Source organism: Rhinoderma darwinii, unplaced genomic scaffold (genome assembly GCF_050947455.1).
Source record: "Rhinoderma darwinii isolate aRhiDar2 unplaced genomic scaffold, aRhiDar2.hap1 Scaffold_4360, whole genome shotgun sequence".
Taxonomy (NCBI): Eukaryota; Metazoa; Chordata; class Amphibia; order Anura; family Rhinodermatidae; genus Rhinoderma; species Rhinoderma darwinii.
In genome coordinates this window covers 1-21,375 of record NW_027463851.1, presented here as the reverse complement: position 1 = coordinate 21,375, position 21,375 = coordinate 1, and the positions used below count along the sequence as shown (strand labels likewise).

General features: G+C 40.0%; 1 protein-coding gene across 1 annotated transcript in view; it reads left to right on the top strand.

The window, feature by feature from the left end:
• Positions 1 to 21,283, top strand: part of LOC142713822 (disheveled-associated activator of morphogenesis 2-like) — a gene marked incomplete at both ends in the record, with an annotated part of 120,009 nt that extends 98,726 nt beyond the window's left edge. Inside the window, 3 exons of the mRNA XM_075848623.1 lie at positions 1,296 to 1,356; positions 2,835 to 2,966; positions 21,113 to 21,283. Coding sequence (XP_075704738.1) covers positions 1,296 to 1,356; positions 2,835 to 2,966; positions 21,113 to 21,283 — 364 coding nt within the window. The remainder of the gene's footprint in view (positions 1 to 1,295; positions 1,357 to 2,834; positions 2,967 to 21,112) is intronic.
• Positions 21,284 to 21,375: the final 92 nt, after the last annotated feature.

Below are 21,375 nucleotides of genomic sequence, written 5' to 3'. Positions count from 1 at the left end.
GCAAACCAGAGAGCCATCTCCTTTTCTCATTACAACACAGGTGGGTCGTTTACCTGTTCATCCCCATCTCTAATCCCTATGAGCAAAAATCAACATGCCTTTAGCTCATGCCCCCTCCCTCATTAGCTAATACTTGGGTTTGTGGTGAGATTAGACCCCCATCTCCACCAACCCCCTATCTCTACCAACCCCCTATCTCTACCAACCCCCTATCTCTGCCAACCCCCTATCTCTGCCAACCCCCATCTCTGCCAACCCCACATCTCTACCAACCCCCATCTCCACCAACCCCCATCTCCACCAACCCCCATCTCTATCAACCCCCCATCTCTATCAACCCCCATCTCCACCAACCCCCATCTCCACCAACCCCCATCTCCACCAACCCCCATCTCCACCAACCCCCATCTCTACCAACCCCCATCTCTACCAACCCCCATCTCCACCAACCCCCCATCTCCACCAACCCCCATCTCCACCATCCCCCATCTCCACCAACCCCCATCTCCACCAACCCCCATCTCTACCAACCCCCATCTCCACCAACCCCCATCTCCACCAACCCCCATCTCTACCAGCCCCCATCTCTACCAACCCCCATCTCTACCAACCCCCATCTCCACCAACCCCCATCTCCACCAACCCCCATCTCCACCAACCCCCATCTCCACCAACCCCCATCTCCACCAACCCCCCATCTCTACCAACCCCCCATCTCCACCAACCCCCATCTCTACCAACCCCCATCTCTACCAGCCCCCATCTCCACCAGCCCCCATCTCTACCAGCCCCCATCTCTACCAGCCCCCATCTCTACCAGCCCCCATCTCTACCAGCCCCCATCTCTACCAACCCCCCATCTCTACCAACCCCCCATCTCTACCAACCCCCCATCTCTACCAACCCCCATCTATACAACCCCCCATCTCTACCAACCCCCCATCTCTACCAGCCCCCATCTCCACCAACCCCCCATCTTCACCAACCCCCCATCTCCACCAACCCCCCATCGCTACCAACCCTCCATCTCTACCAACCCCCATCTCTACTAACCCCCCCCATCTCTACCAGCCCCCCATCTCCACTAACCCCCCCATCTCTACCAGCCCCCCATTTCTACCAGCCCCCCATCTCTATCAAGCCCCCATCTCTACCAGCCCCATCTTTACCAACCCCCCATCTCTACCAGCCCCCATCTCCACCTGCCCCATATCAGCCTCAGGACTACCCTATGGTACATACCTCTGCTACATGTGTAGTCCTATACGTCAGGCCTGTGATTGGATTTTTTTCAGCTTGGTGGAGTTGGAGAAGGAAGTTCACAATATTAGGACCGGATTACGAGCCGTGGAGTCTGTGAGTAGCTGCCGACATTTCTTATCCTTCAGCTTTAGGGTTCAGGGGTAACGGGGTAAACCATAATAATGTAGAAATTAGTTAACAGCTTCTGTGTCATCTACGTCCTGATCAATTACATGACGCTGGTTATAAAATATGGGCGACCCCAAAATATGGTGGTGGACTTGGATCACCTCCTGACAGCCCCTCACCCCGGCATACAATATAAATCCACACCATTATGCAGAAGCACTCCCTTCTGCTCCCTTTATCCCACTCCTCTCCCCATGTGTGTCAGTCTTCACTGTAGCGCTGGAGTTCTGTTCATGAATCAGGAGGCTCTGGATGAATAAAGCATTAGGACCTTCCCAGAGATGAAACCGCTGCAGTGCCTGGAAGGCCAAAATAAATGTTAATAAGAACACATTGTATAAGAGAGAACCTGAGATTATCATCTGTGGGGGGTCCTGGAATCTGAGGCTTTGCCGTCGGTCTCATAGAATTACTCCACATCAATTATAATGGGAATATGTGGATTATTACGATACACGAACCAAGACATTGCGTGGACAGGAGCCACGGGTAATGACATCAGAGGCGTCGTCTGAACCTTCTCCAGGAATGATGAGACTCCATGTGGCGGTCTGGGAACCGGACAGCGAGATCATTCGCTCAACCACATTGAAACTTTACCCGGAGTTACTACAGGAGGGGCAGGAAAAAAAAAAAGTAAATTGTGTATGTGAGTGTTGTAGAGAGGAGAGAGAATTCAAAGTTCCCCTGGAAATGATAAATGACAAACTCAGCTCTGCTACATCTGCACTAGTCCCCACCGTCAGGGAGGTGCTCTTGTACAAGTCTCTCCATTCTCAGGCCACAATTGACGTGACATTTGGAGACAGTACCCAGAGGGCATTGAGCCCCCTACTCCTGCTGTGTCAATGAGGGGCATCAGAGGTAGTGATTTATACCCAGAGCAGCAGAGTCATCACAGCTCCCGTCTTAATCACTGTGTAATGAAAGGTTCTGCAACTTTCTAATAGACTGTGTATCAATTCTTCACCCTTTTCAAGATCTCTGCTTGCTGTCAGAGGCTGAAACCCTATTTTGACCTAATACTTCTCTGAGCTGAGGGTTTGTTACAATTGTATCCAGGCTAGACAATACTGAACAAATCAGAAGCAAAAATCTCTGTCCTGTCCTGATAGTTTGTTACAATGTATCAGTCTGGAGTCTAGACAAGTGGAAGGTCACGTACTGAGTTTTACTTAGGGGAAGGAGCAACGTTCCCAGTAGCACAGAGTATTTCAGAAGATGAGTGTGCTGATCTTGTGGTGCATTGTGGGAGATGTAGTGTTTACCTCAAGCACTGTACTGAAGTCTCATGTGCACAGAACACTACATCTCCCAGAGTGCAATGCTGCAGCTATGTTGTTAGGGATTGGTCTCTGGTGCTGATGTTCATAACTTTGTATTAATTGTTTCATCATTTTCAGGAATTGGAGTATCAGAAGCGTCACTATAGGGATCGGGAGGACCGCTTCGTCCCGGTCATGAGTGACTTCATCACAGTCGCCAGCTTCAGCTTCTCCGAGCTTGAGGACCTTCTGAGTGAGGCCCGGGATAAGGTAGGAGTTGTTACCATCTACAATCTGGACCTCAGCACAAGCTGACAAATCTCTATAAATATTATACTGAGTTTCATCCTCTTATACTCCAGTCACATCCAGAGCTGCATTCAAAATTCTGCCAGTTACCTGCTACAAGAGTGCGGTGCGATGTGAGACCTAAAATTAAACTGTATAAAATGCGTAGATAAACTGCAGTCTGTTTCCCGGTACAACCTGCACCATTTTAGATGCAGCTTTGGATGTGACTGGAGTATAAGAAATGTAGTGATAAGTATTTGACAATTTGCACAGCATTTTATGCAGATTTATTTTACGGACTGTTGTTAGAAATAGATCTGTGCTCCCGATGTAATAAATACAGCTCAATGACCGTGCCCCCCTTTAAGCGGGCGGATCTTCTGGGAATCTTCTCCGGGTGGCATCTGCCACTTAATAGACTGATTGTTCTACTGCAGAAATCTATCGCAGCCGTCCGTTCAGGGAGCTCGGAGCCTGGAGGGCCCTTGTGTCGCAAAATGTTTTATTCTAAAAAAAAATCAGAACGCATTTAAGACAAGTGGAATAAACTAAGACGTGAGCGAGTGATTTCACGTAACCGCCAGTGGCGAACGCCAATCACCGGGAGCTGCATGCTGACTGCAATACTAGAAATCACCTGCATAAAAAAACGCACAGGTTGGCCCCCATGCCGAGGTGTTCCATACCCAAGATAACCCTGGGATAGGCACCTGGAGTATTCTCGTGGCCTTAGGCTACATTCACACGAACGTGGCCAACCTCGGACGTGAAAAACGGCAGTTCTACACCTGCGAGGTGCACCCGGACTAGTCTATGGGGGGATGCGTGCGAACGCAAGAAAATAGGACATGTCCTATTTTTTCACAGACCCTTCACACGCTCCATTGAAATACATGAGTCCGTGTGACGGCCGCTGTTATAACGGCCGTCACACGCACAAGATACGCACTAGTCTGAATGAGCCCTTAAAGGGCAATTGCTGTGTCCTGTCTAAATTGCTCTGTTATATTACATACTGCTGAGCGCTTCTTGTAAGGTGTTTGTCTTTTCTAGATGATTCTTCTTTAACATCTTATTGCAATTTTTTTTATTACTTGCAGTACCGCTTATGACCACCGATGACATCACATGTTTTCATAGATACTAATGCAACAGCGCCACCAGCTGATTGACCTTGAAAAAAAAAAAAAGATTTAAAATAATTTTTGTTCACTTACTATGGGCAGAACTGATACACTGGGTTATGTCTAGTGCAGGGCCCGAGAGGGCGGAGCATGACACAGGGATTCAAAGTATCTCAGAGAATACTTGTGTCATGCTCCTCCCATCAGGACTTGGATAAGACATAACACAGTGTATCAGTTCTGCCTGGAGTGTACCTTTAAGCCACAATGAGGCCATGAATAATAGATCCCTGAGTTCTCTTTCTCTGTTTTCTGAGTTGACAGTGGCCACTCAGCTTTCCACACACCCTGAATGGCTTAGAAATGTTCCTCCTGTTCCCCTTCCTTTTTTGGTCTTCCTGTATAGATTTTAGGCATCATTTTAGTTATGGTAATCTGTTCATGAACCAGGATGCTCAGGTTGAACAGATCTATAAGCCCCCAAGTCGTCTTCTTATGTATTTTCAGCCTTTATCTTGACCTCGCTGGGTAACAAATGACAGCCCTCCTGTTCCTGCTCTGACGGTGTGTCAGTGTTCACTGTAGCTCTGGCATTATATTCATCAACCAGGAGGCTCTGGATGGACAGTGCTTTATTTTCAGTGCAGGAGTGTTGGGTGAGGAGATGGATGACTCTGTGGCCGGGGTCCATGGGGCCCCCGCTGTGCGGATGAGGCTCGGTTTTACCAGGAGATGTGGTATATTGTCAGCAGATAATTCCGCAGCATTGATCGCTGATTACAGGCTGAGATTCCGGCTCGTTCCTGCAGTTTGAATGTTTATTTTACATTTCACTTTCTTTTACCCTCCATAATCCTCCCAGTTAGCGGAGTCTTTACAAAGTGAGAGTTCTGGCGCGGAGTCTGACGAGTGACGTCTCCGGGGTTTGTGGGTTTTTGTCCTGGCAGAGCTCATGGCATCCAGTGCCGTAGAGGGGGAAGCACTGGCACAAGACACCGGGATGATCTCACCAGGCAGGAGGTTCCCTTCTATTAAACCGCCAATCACTTTCTCTCCATTGAATACAATCTATTGTTCTCTGTTATCAGACATTGTAGACTGGGGGAGGCTGACTAATGGAGGGGCCCATTTTGGTCTTTGCTATGGGGCCCCCCCACTGCTCACATATCAGCTGCTCCTCTTAAGACTAAGATGCTTTGCAGCAGGTGCCCCAATCATTTGGCTGTCAGGTCTTCTTGAGGAGGGGTCGTTTCCGCTCAATTAGGGGAAGAAAAGTAAAGTTGTGGGCACAATTGCGGCTATCAAATGCCTCCCCCAAAATGTTGAAGGGGGGAGTTGAAAGAAGAGCTAGTGTCATGTGATCCCGCCAGGTGCTGCTGACTGGCTGGCTGTCAGGACTCATTTGCATATGGAGTCCGCTTAGCTGTGGCCCGCCGATCGGCTCTTCAAGGGTTTGGCCAGAATTTTATAAATACACTTGAAGTGACCGGTTCCCTTTAAGATCCGCGCCGGGTGTTCCTCGTAACTTGAGAATAGAACAATAAACTTCTATATTCGTGAAAGTAAAATTCAGATCCGTCCCATAAATAACATTGTGTCTGCTCGGAGCATCTCGTAAAAGTCCTGAGCAGCGTTAACGTTCAGCCAATCAGGAAGCAGCCGCTCGTAAAGCTTCTTTACTGCGCTCAATGGAGCCAATCAGGGGGCTGCGGAATTATTCACATCCTGTAGCATCAGCCAATAAGGAAGCAGATGGCTTAGGTGAGGTGTGAGGTAGACGTCCGCAGCCAGCGGCCCGGTCAGCTCGCCTGGCAAACTGTGACTACAGAAATAAAGAATTTGAGGCAATTATAACTCGAGAGAATCTGCAGCGTAAGGAGAGGACGTGAGACCTGGAGCCAGAGCCGAGGATCGCCGCTCCTCCTCCTCATCCTCCTCATCGTCACGTACATGAAAACTTCGTCTTGTTCTTACCAATATCTTAAAGGGCAGCTCCATCCGGTCAGAGTTTTTACAGGGATACAGTCCACATCTCCCTGTTTTCTGGGCCTGATATTCGGGACCATGATGCTTTGCGTTGTAGTGTCGCAGTCTCGTCTCTTTCACCCCATGAACAGTAAAAGTTCAGAAGTGGAAATTTGAATAAAACTTTCACATATTGGTTCTTAGTGACAGGATAATTATGAGGCGTCCAGGGAAAAAGAAAGAAATTCATGGCGCCCGATCACATCAGTGGTGGTCGTAGTACAAACACCATGTACATGTATACAATTATATAGACTTCTATACAACACTATATACTGGTCCTTCTCAATGAATTAGAAGATCATCAAAAAGTTAATTTATTTCAGTAATTCAATTCAAAAAGTGTCTCCTATATATTCTATAGGTTCATTACACACAGACGGGTCTATTTCCAGCATTGTTTTTCTTTTAATGTTGATGATTACGGTTAACAGTTAATGGAAACCCAAAATTTAGACCCTCAGAAAATGAGAATATTGGGTAAAAGTTGAGATTTGTCACCTCCTGGTGACCCTCTGATCAGCGAATCAACACAAAACACCGGCAAAGGTTTCCTAAGTCTTTACAATGACGGGTCTGCTGCTCAGTGTCCACAGTCCTGTGTCCAGAGGAAAGTAAATTTTGCATTTCACTTGGAAGGTCCCGGAGTCTGGAGGAAGAGTGGAGAGGCGTCAGTCCAAGTGTCCTGCGCTCCAGTGTGAAGTGTCCGCAGTCAGTGATGGTTTGGGGGCCGTGTCATCTGCTGGTGTTGGTCACTGTGTTATATCAGGTCCAGAGTCAGCGCAGCGTCTAGCAGGACATTTCCCGGCACTTCATGCTTCCCTCTGCTGACAGATTTATGGAGACGCTGATTTCATTGTCTAGCAGGACTTGGCACCTGCCCACACTGCCAAAAGTACCAACACCTGGTGTAATAACCACAGGATCACTGCGCCTGATTGGCCAGCAAACTCGCCGACCTAAACCCCATAGAGAATCTACAGGGTATTGTCAAGAGGAAGATGAGACCCCAGACCCAACAATGCAGACAAGCTGAAGGCCGATATCAAAGCAACCTGGGCCTCCATAACACCTCAGCAGTGCCACAAGCTGATCGCCTCCATGCCACGCCGCATTGAAAACACCTCAGCAGTGCCACAGGCTGATCACCGCCATGCCACGCTGCATTGATAACACCACAGCAGTGCCACAGGCTGATTGCCCCATGCCACGCCGCCTTGATAGCACCTCAGCAGTGCCACAGGCTGATCGCCTCCATGCCACGCCGCATTGATAACATCTCAGCAGTGCCACAGGCTGATCACCTCCATGCCACGCCACATTGATGCAGGGGGCAGTATTATAGTAGTTATATTCTTGTATATAGGAGCAGTATTATAGTAGTTATATTCTTGTATATAGGGGCAGTATTATAGTAGCTATATTCTTGTATATAGGGGGCAGTATTATAGTAGTTATATTCTTGTATATAGGGGCAGTATTATAGTAGTTATATTCTTGTATATAGGAGCAGTATTATAGTAGTTTATATTCTTGTATATAGGGGCAGTATTATAGTAGTTATATTCTTGTATATAGGGGCAGTATTATAGTAGTTATATTCTTGTATATAGGAGCAGTATTATAGTAGTTATATTCTTGTATATAGGAGCAGTATTATAGTAGTTATATTCTTGTATATAGGAGGCAGTATTATAGTAGTTGTATTCTTGTATATAGGGGCAGTATTATAGTAGTTATATTCTTGTATATAGGAGCAGTATTATAGTAGTTATATTCTTGTATATAGGGGGCTGTATTATAGAAGTTATAGTCTTGTATATAGGGGCAGTATTATAGTAGTTATATTCTTGTATATAGGAGCAGTATTATAGTAGTTATATTCTTGTATATAGGGGGCAGTATTATAGTAGTTTATTTCTTATATATAGGGGCAGTATTATAGTAGTTATATTCTTGTATATAGGGGCAGTATTATAGTAGTTATATTCTTGTATATAGGAGCAGTATTATAGTAGTTATATTCTTGTATATAGGAGGCAGTATTATAGTAGTTATATTCTTGTATATAGGAGCAGTATTATAGTAGTTATATTCTTGTATATAGGGGGCTGTATTATAGAAGTTATAGTCTTGTATATAGGGGCAGTATTATAGTAGTTATATTCTTGTATATAGGAGCAGTATTATAGTAGTTATATTCTTGTATATAGGGGGCAGTATTATAGTAGTTTATTTCTTATATATAGGGGCAGTATTATAGTAGTTATATTCTTGTATATAGGGGCAGTATTATAGTAGTTATATTCTTGTATATAGGGGACAGTATTATAGTAGTTATATTCTTGTATATAGGGTCAGTATTATAGTAGTTATATTCTTGTATATAGGGGGCAGTATTATAGTAGTTATATTCTTATATATAGGGGGCAGTATTATAGTAGTTATATTCTTGTATATAGGGGCAGTATTATAGTAGTTATATTCTTGTATATAGAGGGCAGTATTATAGTAGTTATATTCTTGTATATAGGGGCAGTATTATAGTAGTTATATTCTTGTATATAGGGAGCAGTATTATAGTAGTTATATTCTTTTATATAAGAGCAGTATTATAGTAGTTATATTCTTGTATATAGGGGCAGTATTATAGTAGTTATATTCTTGTATACAGGAGCAGTATTATAGTAGTTATATTCTTGTATATAGGGGCAGTATTATAGTAGTTATATTCTTGTATATAGGGGGCAGTATTATAGTAGTTATATTCTTGTATACAGGGGGCAGTATTATAGTAGTTATATTCTTGTACGTAGGAGCAGTATTATAGTAGTTATATTCTTGTATATCGGGAGCAGTGTTATAGTAGTTCTATTCTTGTATATAGGGGCAGTGTTATAGTAGTAATATTCTTGTATATAGTGGCAGTAATATAGTAGTTATATTATTGTATATATGGAGCAGTATTAGGGCATGACCACACGTGGCGGATTTCCTCCGCAACTGTCCGCATCAATGCCGCACAGAATCTGCGTTGCAGATTCTGCTGCGGATCTGCACAAAATGTGCAGTAAATTGATGCGGACTAGCTGCTGCGGACTGCGGGAAAAGTGCTTCCCTTCTCCCTATCAGTGCAGGATAGAGAGAAGGGACAGCACTTTCCCTAGTGAAAGTAAAAGAATTTCATACTTACCGGCCGTTGTCTTGGTGACGCGTCCCTCTTTCGGCATCCAGCCCGACCTCCCTGGATGACGCGCCAGTCCATGTGACCGCTGCAGCCTGTGCTTGGCCTGTGATTGGCTGCAGCCGTCACTTAGACTGAAACGTCATCCTGGGAGGCCGGACTGGAGACAGAAGCAGGGAGTTCTCGGTAAGTATGAACTTATATTTTTTTACAGGTTGCTGTATATTGTGATCGGTAGTCACTGTCCCGGGTGCAGAAACAGTTACTGCCGATCGCTTAACTCTTTCAGCACCCTGGACAGTGACTATTTACAGACGTCTCCTAGCAACGCTCCCGTCATTACGGGAGCCCCATTGACTTCCTCAGTCTGGCTGTAGACCTAGAAATACATAGGTCCAGCCAGAATGAAGAAATGTCATGGCAAAAAAGCAAGACGCATCCGCAGCACACATAACATGTGCATGACAGCTGCGGACTTCATTGCGGAAATTAGAATCTCCATTGAAGTCAATGGAGAAATTCCGCCATGAGTCCGCCACTGCTCCGCAACAGACAGAGCATGCTGCGGACACCAAATTCCGCTCCGCAGCCTATGCTCCGCAGCGGAATTGTACGCATCGTCTAAACGAACACTTCTAAATAGAAGTGGAAGTCAATGCAGAAACGGCTCCGCTGCGGATTAACGCTGCGGAGTGTCCGCAGCGGAATTTAAGTGAAATTCCGCCACGTGTGAACCCAGCCTTATAGTAGTTATATTCTTGTATATAGGGGACAGTATTATAGTAGTTATATTCTTGTATATAGGAGCAGTATTATAGTAGATATATTGTATATAGGAGGCAGTATTATAGTAGTTATATTCTTGTATATAGGGGCAGTATTATAGTAGTTATATGCTTGTATATAAGGGCAGTATTATAGTAGTTATATTCTTGTATATAGGGGACAGTATTATAGTAGTTATATTCTTGTATATAGGAGCAGTATTATAGTAGATATATTGTATATAGGAGGCAGTATTATAGTAGTTATATTCTTGTATATATGGGGCAGTATTATAGTAGTTATATTCTTGTATATAGGGGCAGTATTATAGTAGTTATATACTTGTATATAGGGGCAGTATTATAGTAGTTATATTCTTGTATATATGGGGCAGTATTATAGTAGTTATATTCTTATATATAGGAGCAGTATTATAGTAGTTATATTCTTGTATATAGGGGCAGTATTATAGTAGTTATATTCTTGTACATAGGAGCAGTATTATAGTAGTTATATTCTTGTATATAGGGGGCAGTATTATAGTAGTTATATTCTTGTATATAGGAGGCAGTATTATAGTAGTTATATTCTTGTATATAGGAGCAGTATTATAGTAGTTTTATTCTTGTACATAGGAGCAGTATTATAGTAGCTATATTCCTGTATATAGGGGCTGTATTATAGTAGTTATATTCCTGTATATAGTGGGCAGTATTATAATAGTTATATTCTTCTATATAGGAGCAGTATTATAGTAGATATTTTCTTGTATATAGGGGCAGTATTATAGTAGATATATTCTTGTATACAGGAGCAGTATTATAGTCAGTGGCGGATTAAGTAGACCATGGGCCCTGGGCTGTTACCCAAACTTGGGCCCCCCTTCCTCACCGCCGCCCTGCCGCGCCGTAACTATTTTTAACACTACCTTTTTGGGCAAGCATTAACACTGTTACGATTCCCCTTGTCACAGCGCGGTGTCCCTACATACTGACAGGATCACACTGTGCAGGGACACAACCTCCTGACAAGGGGAATTGTCTATCAGTCCTGGACCGCAGAAAGACTTTTTGTGAAATACAAGGATTTCCTATAATAAACATGTCAGGAGAGGTGACAGATTCTCTATAAATCTAGTGACTCACAGGTGACGACGTCTCAGATTCTAGTAGTTTTTTTCCTCTTTTCTTCTCCATCCGGTCCAGCGCTCATGACGACTTCTCCCGGCCATGACTCATTTCTGCAGAATTTGCCACTTAGACGTCTCCTCACTTTTCCAACATTTCCACACCTATAAACGAAAATAAAGTTATCATGGTGCCACATAGTGTACCCCTAAATATAATAGCACCAAACACTGCGCGCCTGAATATAATACCACACACTGTAAAACACCATACACACAGCCCCCTGTACATAGTGCCACACACAGCCCCTGTAGATATTACACACCCCCATAGATATCGCCATACACAGCCCCCTCTATATATCACACATCCCCCTCGTAGAGAGCGTTACACACAGCCCCCTATAGATAGTGCCATACAGCCCCCCTGTAGAGAGCGCCACACAGCCCTCCCCCTCTTGTAAATAGCACCAAAAAGCCCCCCCTATAAAGAGCGCCACACACATACCACGGTGGATAGCACTACACAGCCCCCCCTTGCCTCACAGCGCTCCCCCTTGTATATAGTGCCTCACAGCGCTCCCCCTTGTATATAGTGCCTCACAGCGCTCCCCCTTGTATATAGTGCCTCACAGCGCTCCCCCTTGTATATAGTGCCTCACAGCGCTCCCCCTTGTATATAGTGCCTCACAGCGCTCCCCCTTGTATATAGTGCCTCACAGCGCTCCCCCTTGTATATAGTGCCTCACAGCGCTCACCCTTGTATATAGTGCCTCACAGCGCTCCCCCTTGTATATAGTGCCTCACAGCGCTCCCCCTTGTATATAGTGTCACACAGCGCTCCCCCTTGTATATAGTGCCACAAGGTTATGTACACATTTAAAAACTTTATATTATAATTATATATATATATATATAGTATGTCTGTGTATCAGTGTGATTGATTGATTTTATTAAAAAATATTTTTACTTTTTGAGATACGGCTGCTTTGTATCCTGTATCCGTCAGGTCAGCAGGACTGACGGGATCAGTGACACGCAGGATCCACCTCAAATCTATCACATCTAAGATTATAATTTAGCGCAGGGCCCGTTTCACTGATCCCGTCAGTCCTGCTGACCTGACGGATACAGGATACAAAGCAGCTGTATCTCAAAAAGTGAAAATATTTTTTAATAAAACGTAATTACAAAGTTGCACCAAACACACATTTTTATTAAAAAAAAATAAAACCGACGTTATTTTTGCGACGTTTTTTCCGTAGACAATGCAGGTTTCGTTTTTTATCGTTTTTATGCACACATTTTTTGCCATTTTAGAATTTTTATTCATAAAGTTTGAAAATAATAGTAAAAAAAGAAGCTTTTTTACGTTTCAGCTATTTTTTTTTGGTAATAACATTGTTTTACCCTAAAATAGACCTTTTATCTGTGATCGTCATTGTCTACCGTAAATTTTAATATATTACATGTCTATATTAGGGTAATTGGGTCAGCGCTAGCGTTACAACAATGATTGGCGGGGGGGGGGGAACGTTTTTTTTGGGGTGGGTATTTTATGTGTATTTATTATTATTTATTTTTTTTGCACTTTACTATTTTTTATTACTATGTTCTGATCCTCAAAGGTCAAAAAAGACCTTTGGGGAACTTTATATCTACTTTCTCTTTGTTTTACACCATGTTTTTCCACTGTAACTGGAGCTGCACAGCAGCCCCAGTTACAGGGGAAATCAGCCCTCTCACAGTGACGATTGTCACTAATAGGGCTGTGCTGGGTCTAGTAAGACCCAGCAACAGTCTGCCACTAACGGCACCCGGCGATCATGTGACCTGTCACATGATCACCGGGAGGAATAGAGACAGCGCCGCTGCTGCTGTCTCTATTCCTGTACACAAGCGTTCATTGAACGCTGTGTAAGAAGACATCGGAGAAGACAGAAGCAGCGAAAGCTGCTTCTGTCTTCTCCTCAGGGTCCCCGGCAGTCACTGACAGCCGGAGACCCGACATTCAGCTGCCCGATCGCGCGGGCAGCAAGTTAAAACCCGAGCCGTAGAAAGTCTATGGCTCGGGTTTTAAGGACCCTGACCACTGGCCGTAAAAATACAGCCAGCGGTCGGGAACCAGTTGGGCAGGAGGATAATCCTGTACTGACCTCAGCGCCGGTGACCGCCCGCCGGCTCTTCTCTTGCTGCTTTGGAGTAACAGAACAGCCGTCCGTCGCTGTTCTGTTACTCAATGGCGGCGGCCCGCACTGTCAGGGAGGCGTGTCCTACCCCTGGATCCCGGCGAATTCCCTGCTCCTCCCCATCTTCGGCCGTTAGCAGCGCTAGCGCGCTGAATAGATTTACGAGATAATGTGCGTTTCGGGCTGCCATGGGCCCCCTGGAAGCCTCGGGCCCCGGGCGGCCGCCCGAAACGCCCATATGATAATCCGCCACTGATTATAGTAGATATATTCTTGTATGTAGGGGGCAGTATTATAATAGTTATATTCTTGTATATAGGGGACAGTATTATAGTTGTTATATTCTTGTATATAGGGGACAGTATTATAGTTGTTATATTCTTGTATATAGGAGCAGTATTATAGTAGTTATATACTTGTATATAGGGGCATTATTATAGTAGTTATATTCTTGTATATATGGGGCAGTATTATAGTAGTTATATTCTTATATATAGGAGCAGTATTATAGTAGTTATATTCTTGTATATAGGGGCAGTATTATAGTAGTTATATTCTTGTACATAGGAGCAGTATTATAGTAGTTATATTCTTGTATATAGGGGCAGTATTATAGTAGTTATATTCTTGTATATAGGGGGCAGTATTATAGTAGTTATATTCTTGTATATAGGGGGCAGTATTATAGTAGCTATATTCTTGTATATAGGGGCAGTATTATAGTAGTTATATTCTTGTATACAGGAGCAGTATTATAGTAGTTATATTCTTGTATATAGGGGGCAGTATTATAGTAGTTATATTCTTGCATATAGGGGCAGTATTATAGTAGTTATATTCTTGTATACAGGAGCAGTATTATAGTAGTTATATTCTTGTATATAGGGGGCAGTATTATAGTAGTTATATTCTTGTATACAGGGGGCAGTAATATAGTAGTTTATATTCTTGTATATAGGGACAGTATTATAGTAGTTTATATTCTTGTATATGGGGGCAGTATTATAGTAGATATATTCTTGTATATAGGAGGCAGTATTATAGTAGATATATTCTTGTATATAGGGGACAGTATTATAGTAGATATATTCTTGTATATAGGAGCAGTATTATAGTAGTTATATTCTTGTATATAGGGGGCAGTATTATAGTAGTTATATTCTTGGATATAGGGGCAGTATTATAGTAGTTATATTCTTGTATATAGGAGCAGTATTATAGTAGTTATATTTTTGTATATAGGGGGCAGTATTATAGAAGTTATAGTCTTGTATATAGGGGCAGTATTATAGTAGTTATATTCTTGCATATAGGGGCAGTATTATAGTAGTTATATTCTTGTATACAGGAGCAGTATTATAGTAGTTATATTCTTGTATATAGGGGGCAGTATTATAGTAGTTATATTCTTGTATACAGGGGGCAGTAATATAGTAGTTTATATTCTTGTATATAGGGACAGTATTATAGTAGTTTATATTCTTGTATATAGCGGGCAGTATTATTGTAGTTATATTCTTGTATATAGGGGCAGTATTATAGTAGATATATTCTTGTATATAGGAGGCAGTATTATAGTAGATATATTCTTGTATATAGGGGACAGTATTCTAGTAGATATATTCTTGTATATAGGAGCAGTATTATAGTAGTTATATTCTTGTATATAGGGGGTAGTATTATAGAAGTTATAGTCTTGTATATAGGGGCAGTATTATAGTAGTTATATTCTTGTATATAGGAGCAGTATTATAGTAGTTATATTCTTGTATATAGGGGGCAGTATTATAGTAGTTATATTCTTGTATATAGGGGCAGTATTATAGTAGTTATATTCTTGTATATAGGAGCAGAATTATAGTAGTTATATTCTTGTATATAGGGGCAGTATTGTAGTAGTTATATTCTTGTATATAGGGGGCAGTATTATAGTAGTTATATTCTTGTATATAGGAAGCAGTAGTATAGTAGTTATATTCTTGTATATAGGGGCAGTATTATAGTCGTTATATTCTTGTATATAGGGGCAGTATTATAGTAGTTATATTCTTGTATATAGGAGCAGTATTATAGTAGTTATATTCTTGTATATAGGAGGCAGTATTATAGTAGATATATTCTTGTATATAGGGGCAGTATTATAGTAGTTATATTCTTGTATATAGGGGGCAGTATTATAGAAGTTATAGTCTTGTATATAGGGGCAGTATTATAGTAGTTATATTCTTGTATATAGGGGCAGTATTAGGCTATGTTCACACAGAGTATTTTGGGGGAGGAATATCTGCCTCAAAATTCCGTTTGGAACTTTGAGGCAGATTTTCCTCTCCCTGCACGCCGATTTTCGCGCCGTTTTTCGCCCGCGGCCATTGAGCGCCGCGGGCATAAAACAGCGCGAAATACGCTTTCTCTGCCTCCCATTGAAGTCAATGGGAGGTCAGAGGCGGAATCGCCCGATGATAGAGCATGTCGCTTCTTTTTCCCGCGAGGCAGTTTTACGGCTCGCGGGAAAAGGACGCCGACGCCTCCCATTGAAAACAATGGGAGGCGTTCTCGGGCCGTTTTTGCCGAGTTTTGCGACGCGGTTTCCGCGTCAAAAAAACTCGGCAAAATACTCAGTGTGACCATAGCCTTATAGTAGTTATATTCTTGCATATAGGAGCAGTATTATAGTAGTTATATTCTTGTATATAGGGGCAGTATTATAGTAGTTATATTCTTGTATACAGGAGCAGTATTATAGTAGTTATATTCTTGTATATAGGGGGCAGTATTATAGTAGTTATATTCTTGTATACAGGGGGCAGTATTATAGTAGTTATATTTTTGTATATAGGGGCAGTATTATAGTAGTTATATTCTTATATATAGGGGCAGTATTATAGTAGTTATATTCTTGTATATAGAGGCAGTATTATGGTAGTTATATTCTTGTATATAGGGGACAGTATTATAGTAGTTATATTCTTGTATATAATGGGAGCAGTATTATAGTAGTTATATTCTTGTATATAGGGGGCAGTATTATAGTAGTTATATTCTTGTACATGGGAGCAGTATTATAGTAGTTATATACTTGTATATAGGGGCAGTATTATAGTAGTTATATTCTTGTATATAGGGGCAGTATTATAGTAGTTATATTCTTGTATATAGGAGCAGTATTATAGTAGTTATATTCTTGTATATCGGGAGCAGTGTTATAGTAGTTATATTCTTGTATATAGGGGGCAGTATTATAGTAGTTATATTCTTGTATATAGGGGGCAGTATTATAGTAGATATATTCTTGTATATAGGAGGCAGTATTATAGTAGATATATTCTTGTATATAGGAGGCAGTATTCTAGTAGTTATATTCTTGTGTATAGGAGTACTATTATAGTAGTTATATTCTTCTATATAGGGGCAGTATTATAGTAGTTATATTCTTGTATATAGGGGGCAGTATTATAGTAGTTATATTCTTGTGTATAGGAGTAGTATTATAGTAGTTATATTCTTCTATATAGGGGCAGTATTATAGTAATTATATTCTTGTATATAGGGGGCAGTATTATAGTAGTTATATTCTTGTATATAGGAGCAGTATTATAGTAGTTATATTCTTGTATATAGGGGCAGTATTATAGTAGATATATTCTTGTATATAGGGGACAGTATTATAATACTATACTGTACTATACTATATATATATATATATATATAATACTATATTACTCCTATATACAAGAATATAATTACTATAATACTGTCCCTATATACAAGAATAGAACTACTATAATACTGCTCCTATATACAAGAATATAACCACTATAATACTGCCCCTATATACAAGAATAGAACTACTATAATACTGTCCCTATATACAAGAATAGAACTACTATAATACTGCCCCCTATATACAAGAATATAACTACTCTAATACTGCCCCTATATACAAGAATATAACTACTATAATACTGCCCCATATATACTAGAATATAACTACTATAATACTGCCCCCTATATACAAGAATATAACTACTATAATACTGCTCCTATATACAAGAATATAACTACTATAATACTGTCCCCTATATACAAGAATATAACTACTATAATACTGCCCCATATATACTAGAATATAACTACTATAATACTGCCCCCTATATACAAGAATATAACTACTATAATACTGCCCCTATATACAAGAATATAACTACTATAATACTGCCCCCTATATACAAGAATATAACTACTATAATACTGCCCCTACATACAAGAATATAACTACTATAATACTGCCCCTATATACAAGAATATAACTACTATAATACTGCCCCTATATACAAGAATATAACTACTATAATACTGCTCCTATATACAAGAATATAACTACTATAATACTGTCCCCTATATACAAGAATATAACTACTGTAATACTGCTCCTATATACAAGAATATACCTACTATAATACTGCCCCTATATACAAGAATATAACTACTATAATTCTGCCCCCTATATACAAGAATATATCTACTATAATACTGCCTCTATATACAAGAATATAACTACTATAATACTGCCAACTATATACAAGAATATAACTACTATAATACTGGCACCTATATACAAGAATACAAGAATATAACTAATATAATACTGCCCCCCTATATACAAGAATATAACTACTATAATACTGCTCCTATATACAAGAATATAACTACTATAATACTGCTCCTATATACAAGAATATAACTACTATAATACTGCCCCCTATATACAAGAATATAACTACTATAATACTGCCACTATATACAAGAATATAACTACTATAATACTGCCGCTATATACAAGAATATAACTACTATAATACTGCCCCTATATACAAGAATATAACTACTATAATACTGCCCCCTATATACAAGAATATAACTACTATAATGCCGCCCCCTATATACAAGAATATAACTACTATAATACTGCCTCCTATATACAAGAATATAACTAATATAATACTGCCCCCCTATATACAAGAATATAACTACTATAATACTGCTCCTATATACAAGAATATAACTACTATAATACTGCTCCTATATACAAGAATATAACTACTATAATACTGCCCCCTATATACAAGAATATAACTACTATAATACTGCCACTATATACAAGAATATAACTACTATAATACTGCTCCTACATACAAGAATATAACTACTATAATACTGCCCCCTATATACAAGAATATAACTACTATAATACTGCCTCCTATATACAAGAATATAACTACTATAATTCTGCCCTCTATATATAAGAATATAACTACTATAATACTGCCCCTATATACAAGAATATAACTACTATAATACTGCCCCTTATATACAAGAATATAACTACTATAATGCCGCCCTCTATATACAAGAATATAACTACTATAATACTGCCTCCTATATACAAGAATATAACTAATATAATACTGCCCCCCTATATACAAGAATATAACTACTATAATACTGCTCCTATATACAAGAATATAACTACTATAATACTGCTCCTATATACAAGAATATAACTACTATAATACTGCCCCCTATATACAAGAATATAACTACTATAATACTGCCACTATATACAAGAATATAACTACTATAATACTGCTCCTACATACAAGAATATAACTACTATAATACTGCCCCCTATATACAAGAATATAACTACTATAATACTGCCTCCTATATACAAGAATATAACTACTATAATTCTGCCCTCTATATATAAGAATATAACTACTATAATACTGCCCCCTATATACAAGAATATAACTACTATAATTCTGCCCTCTATATATAAGAATATAACTACTATAATACTGCCCCTATATACAAGAATATAACTACTATAATACTGCTCCTATATACAAGAATATAACTACTATAATACTGCCCCCTATATACAAGAATATAACTACTATAATACTGCTCCTATATACAAGAATATAACTACTATAATACTGCCCCCTATATACAAGAATATAACTACTATAATACTGCTCCTATATACAAGAATATAACTACTATAATACTGCTCCTATATACAAGAATATAACTACTATAATACTGCCCCCTATATACAAGAATATAACTACTATAATACTGCTCCTATATACAAGAATATAACTACTATAATACTGCTCCTATATACAAGAATATAACTACTATAATACTGTCCCCTATATACAAGAATATAACTACTATAATACTGCTCCTATATACAAGAATATAACTACTATAATACTGCTCCTATATACAAGAATATAATTACTATAATACTGCCCCTATATACAAGAATATAACTACTATAATACTGCCCCTATATACAAGAATATAACTACTATAATACTGCTCCCTATATACAAGAATATAACTACTATAATACTGCTCCTATATACAAGAATATAACTACTATAATACTGCTCCCTATATACAAGAATATAACTACTATAATACTGCTCCTATTTACAAGAATATAACTACTATAATACTGCTCCTATATACAAGAATATAACTGCTATAATACTGCTCCTATATACAAGAATACAACTACTATAATACTGCCTCCTATATACAAGAATATAACTACTATAATACTGCCCCTATATACAAGAATATAACTACTATAATACTGCCCCCTATATACAAGAATATAACTACTATAATACTGCACCCTATATACAAGAATATATCTACTATAATACTGCCCCTATATACAAGAATATATCTACTATAATACTGCCCCCTATGGATACGTATACATATATATACTGTGTTATGACAGACATGAATCCTGTATTTTGTGGTATTTCTGCCGGTTTCCTCTGGTCGCTCGGTTATATTTTCTTTTATGTCAGGAATAATTTGTTTGGTTGAGATCATCTGCTCTGGAGATTTCATCACTTTGTATTTGCCATTATAAACACTGATGATCATTCGCACTCATCTCCGGCCAAGTGAATTTAGATTTCAGTCAAATATTGACTATGGAAGAGTTTGCGCTTTAATAGGTGTGGAAATCGCAGCCGACTGCTTCATAAAATAGTGACGGGACCTTAGAGGTGACGGCAGCGGAGCTGTCAGACGTCCGTCATTCATGGTCAAGCTCCTTCTTTTGCATCATGAAGCATGGAGGAATCTTTAGTGTTTCATTTATATATATAGATTACATGTACTAAAAGTCATTACATGGGACGGATATGGATTACATCATGTCTCCAGTTACATCCAGAGCTGCATTCAGATTTCCACCTGCTGCCATAGGCACAAGGCTAAGATCTGCGCTTTGGTGCTTTGAATTGTGGAAGATGATGTTTTTGTTCTCTATGTTAAATTACTGTACAGTGCATAGTGCAATCACAGCATCTCCCACAATGCAGCACATCAGGACATGCTCTGTACATGCACTGAATCACCAGACGACTGAGGCAAATGTGTTATTTTATTTGGTTTAATTATCTTGTACTGATCTTGAATATATTCCATTTACCTCCAAATCTGTATTCAAATGGTGGGGTTGTGTGTGTCTGCACTGTAAGTTTTATGAATTAAATGCAGCTTTGGATGTGACTAGAGTGTTCATATTTGCAGTTGTAGAGATTGATCACAATACGAAGCATTTTATTAACAATATTTACCACCTCTGACCGCGTCTATTGTTTCCTACCCTTCAGTTCGCCAAAGCAATGAAACATTTTGGAGAATCCGAGGGTAAAATGCAGCCGGATGAATTTTTTGGCATATTCGATACTTTCCTGCAGTCGTTTTCCGAGGCCAAACAAGATCTGGAGAATATGAGAAAAAAGAAGGAGGAAGAAGAACGCAGAGCTCGGATGGAAGCCATGGTGAGGATGGAGGATTGTTGTATTTAGGAAAGGTCAAGCACTGTGTGTTATAAAGGGGCTGGACAGTGATGGATATATCTCTTATTATGGCC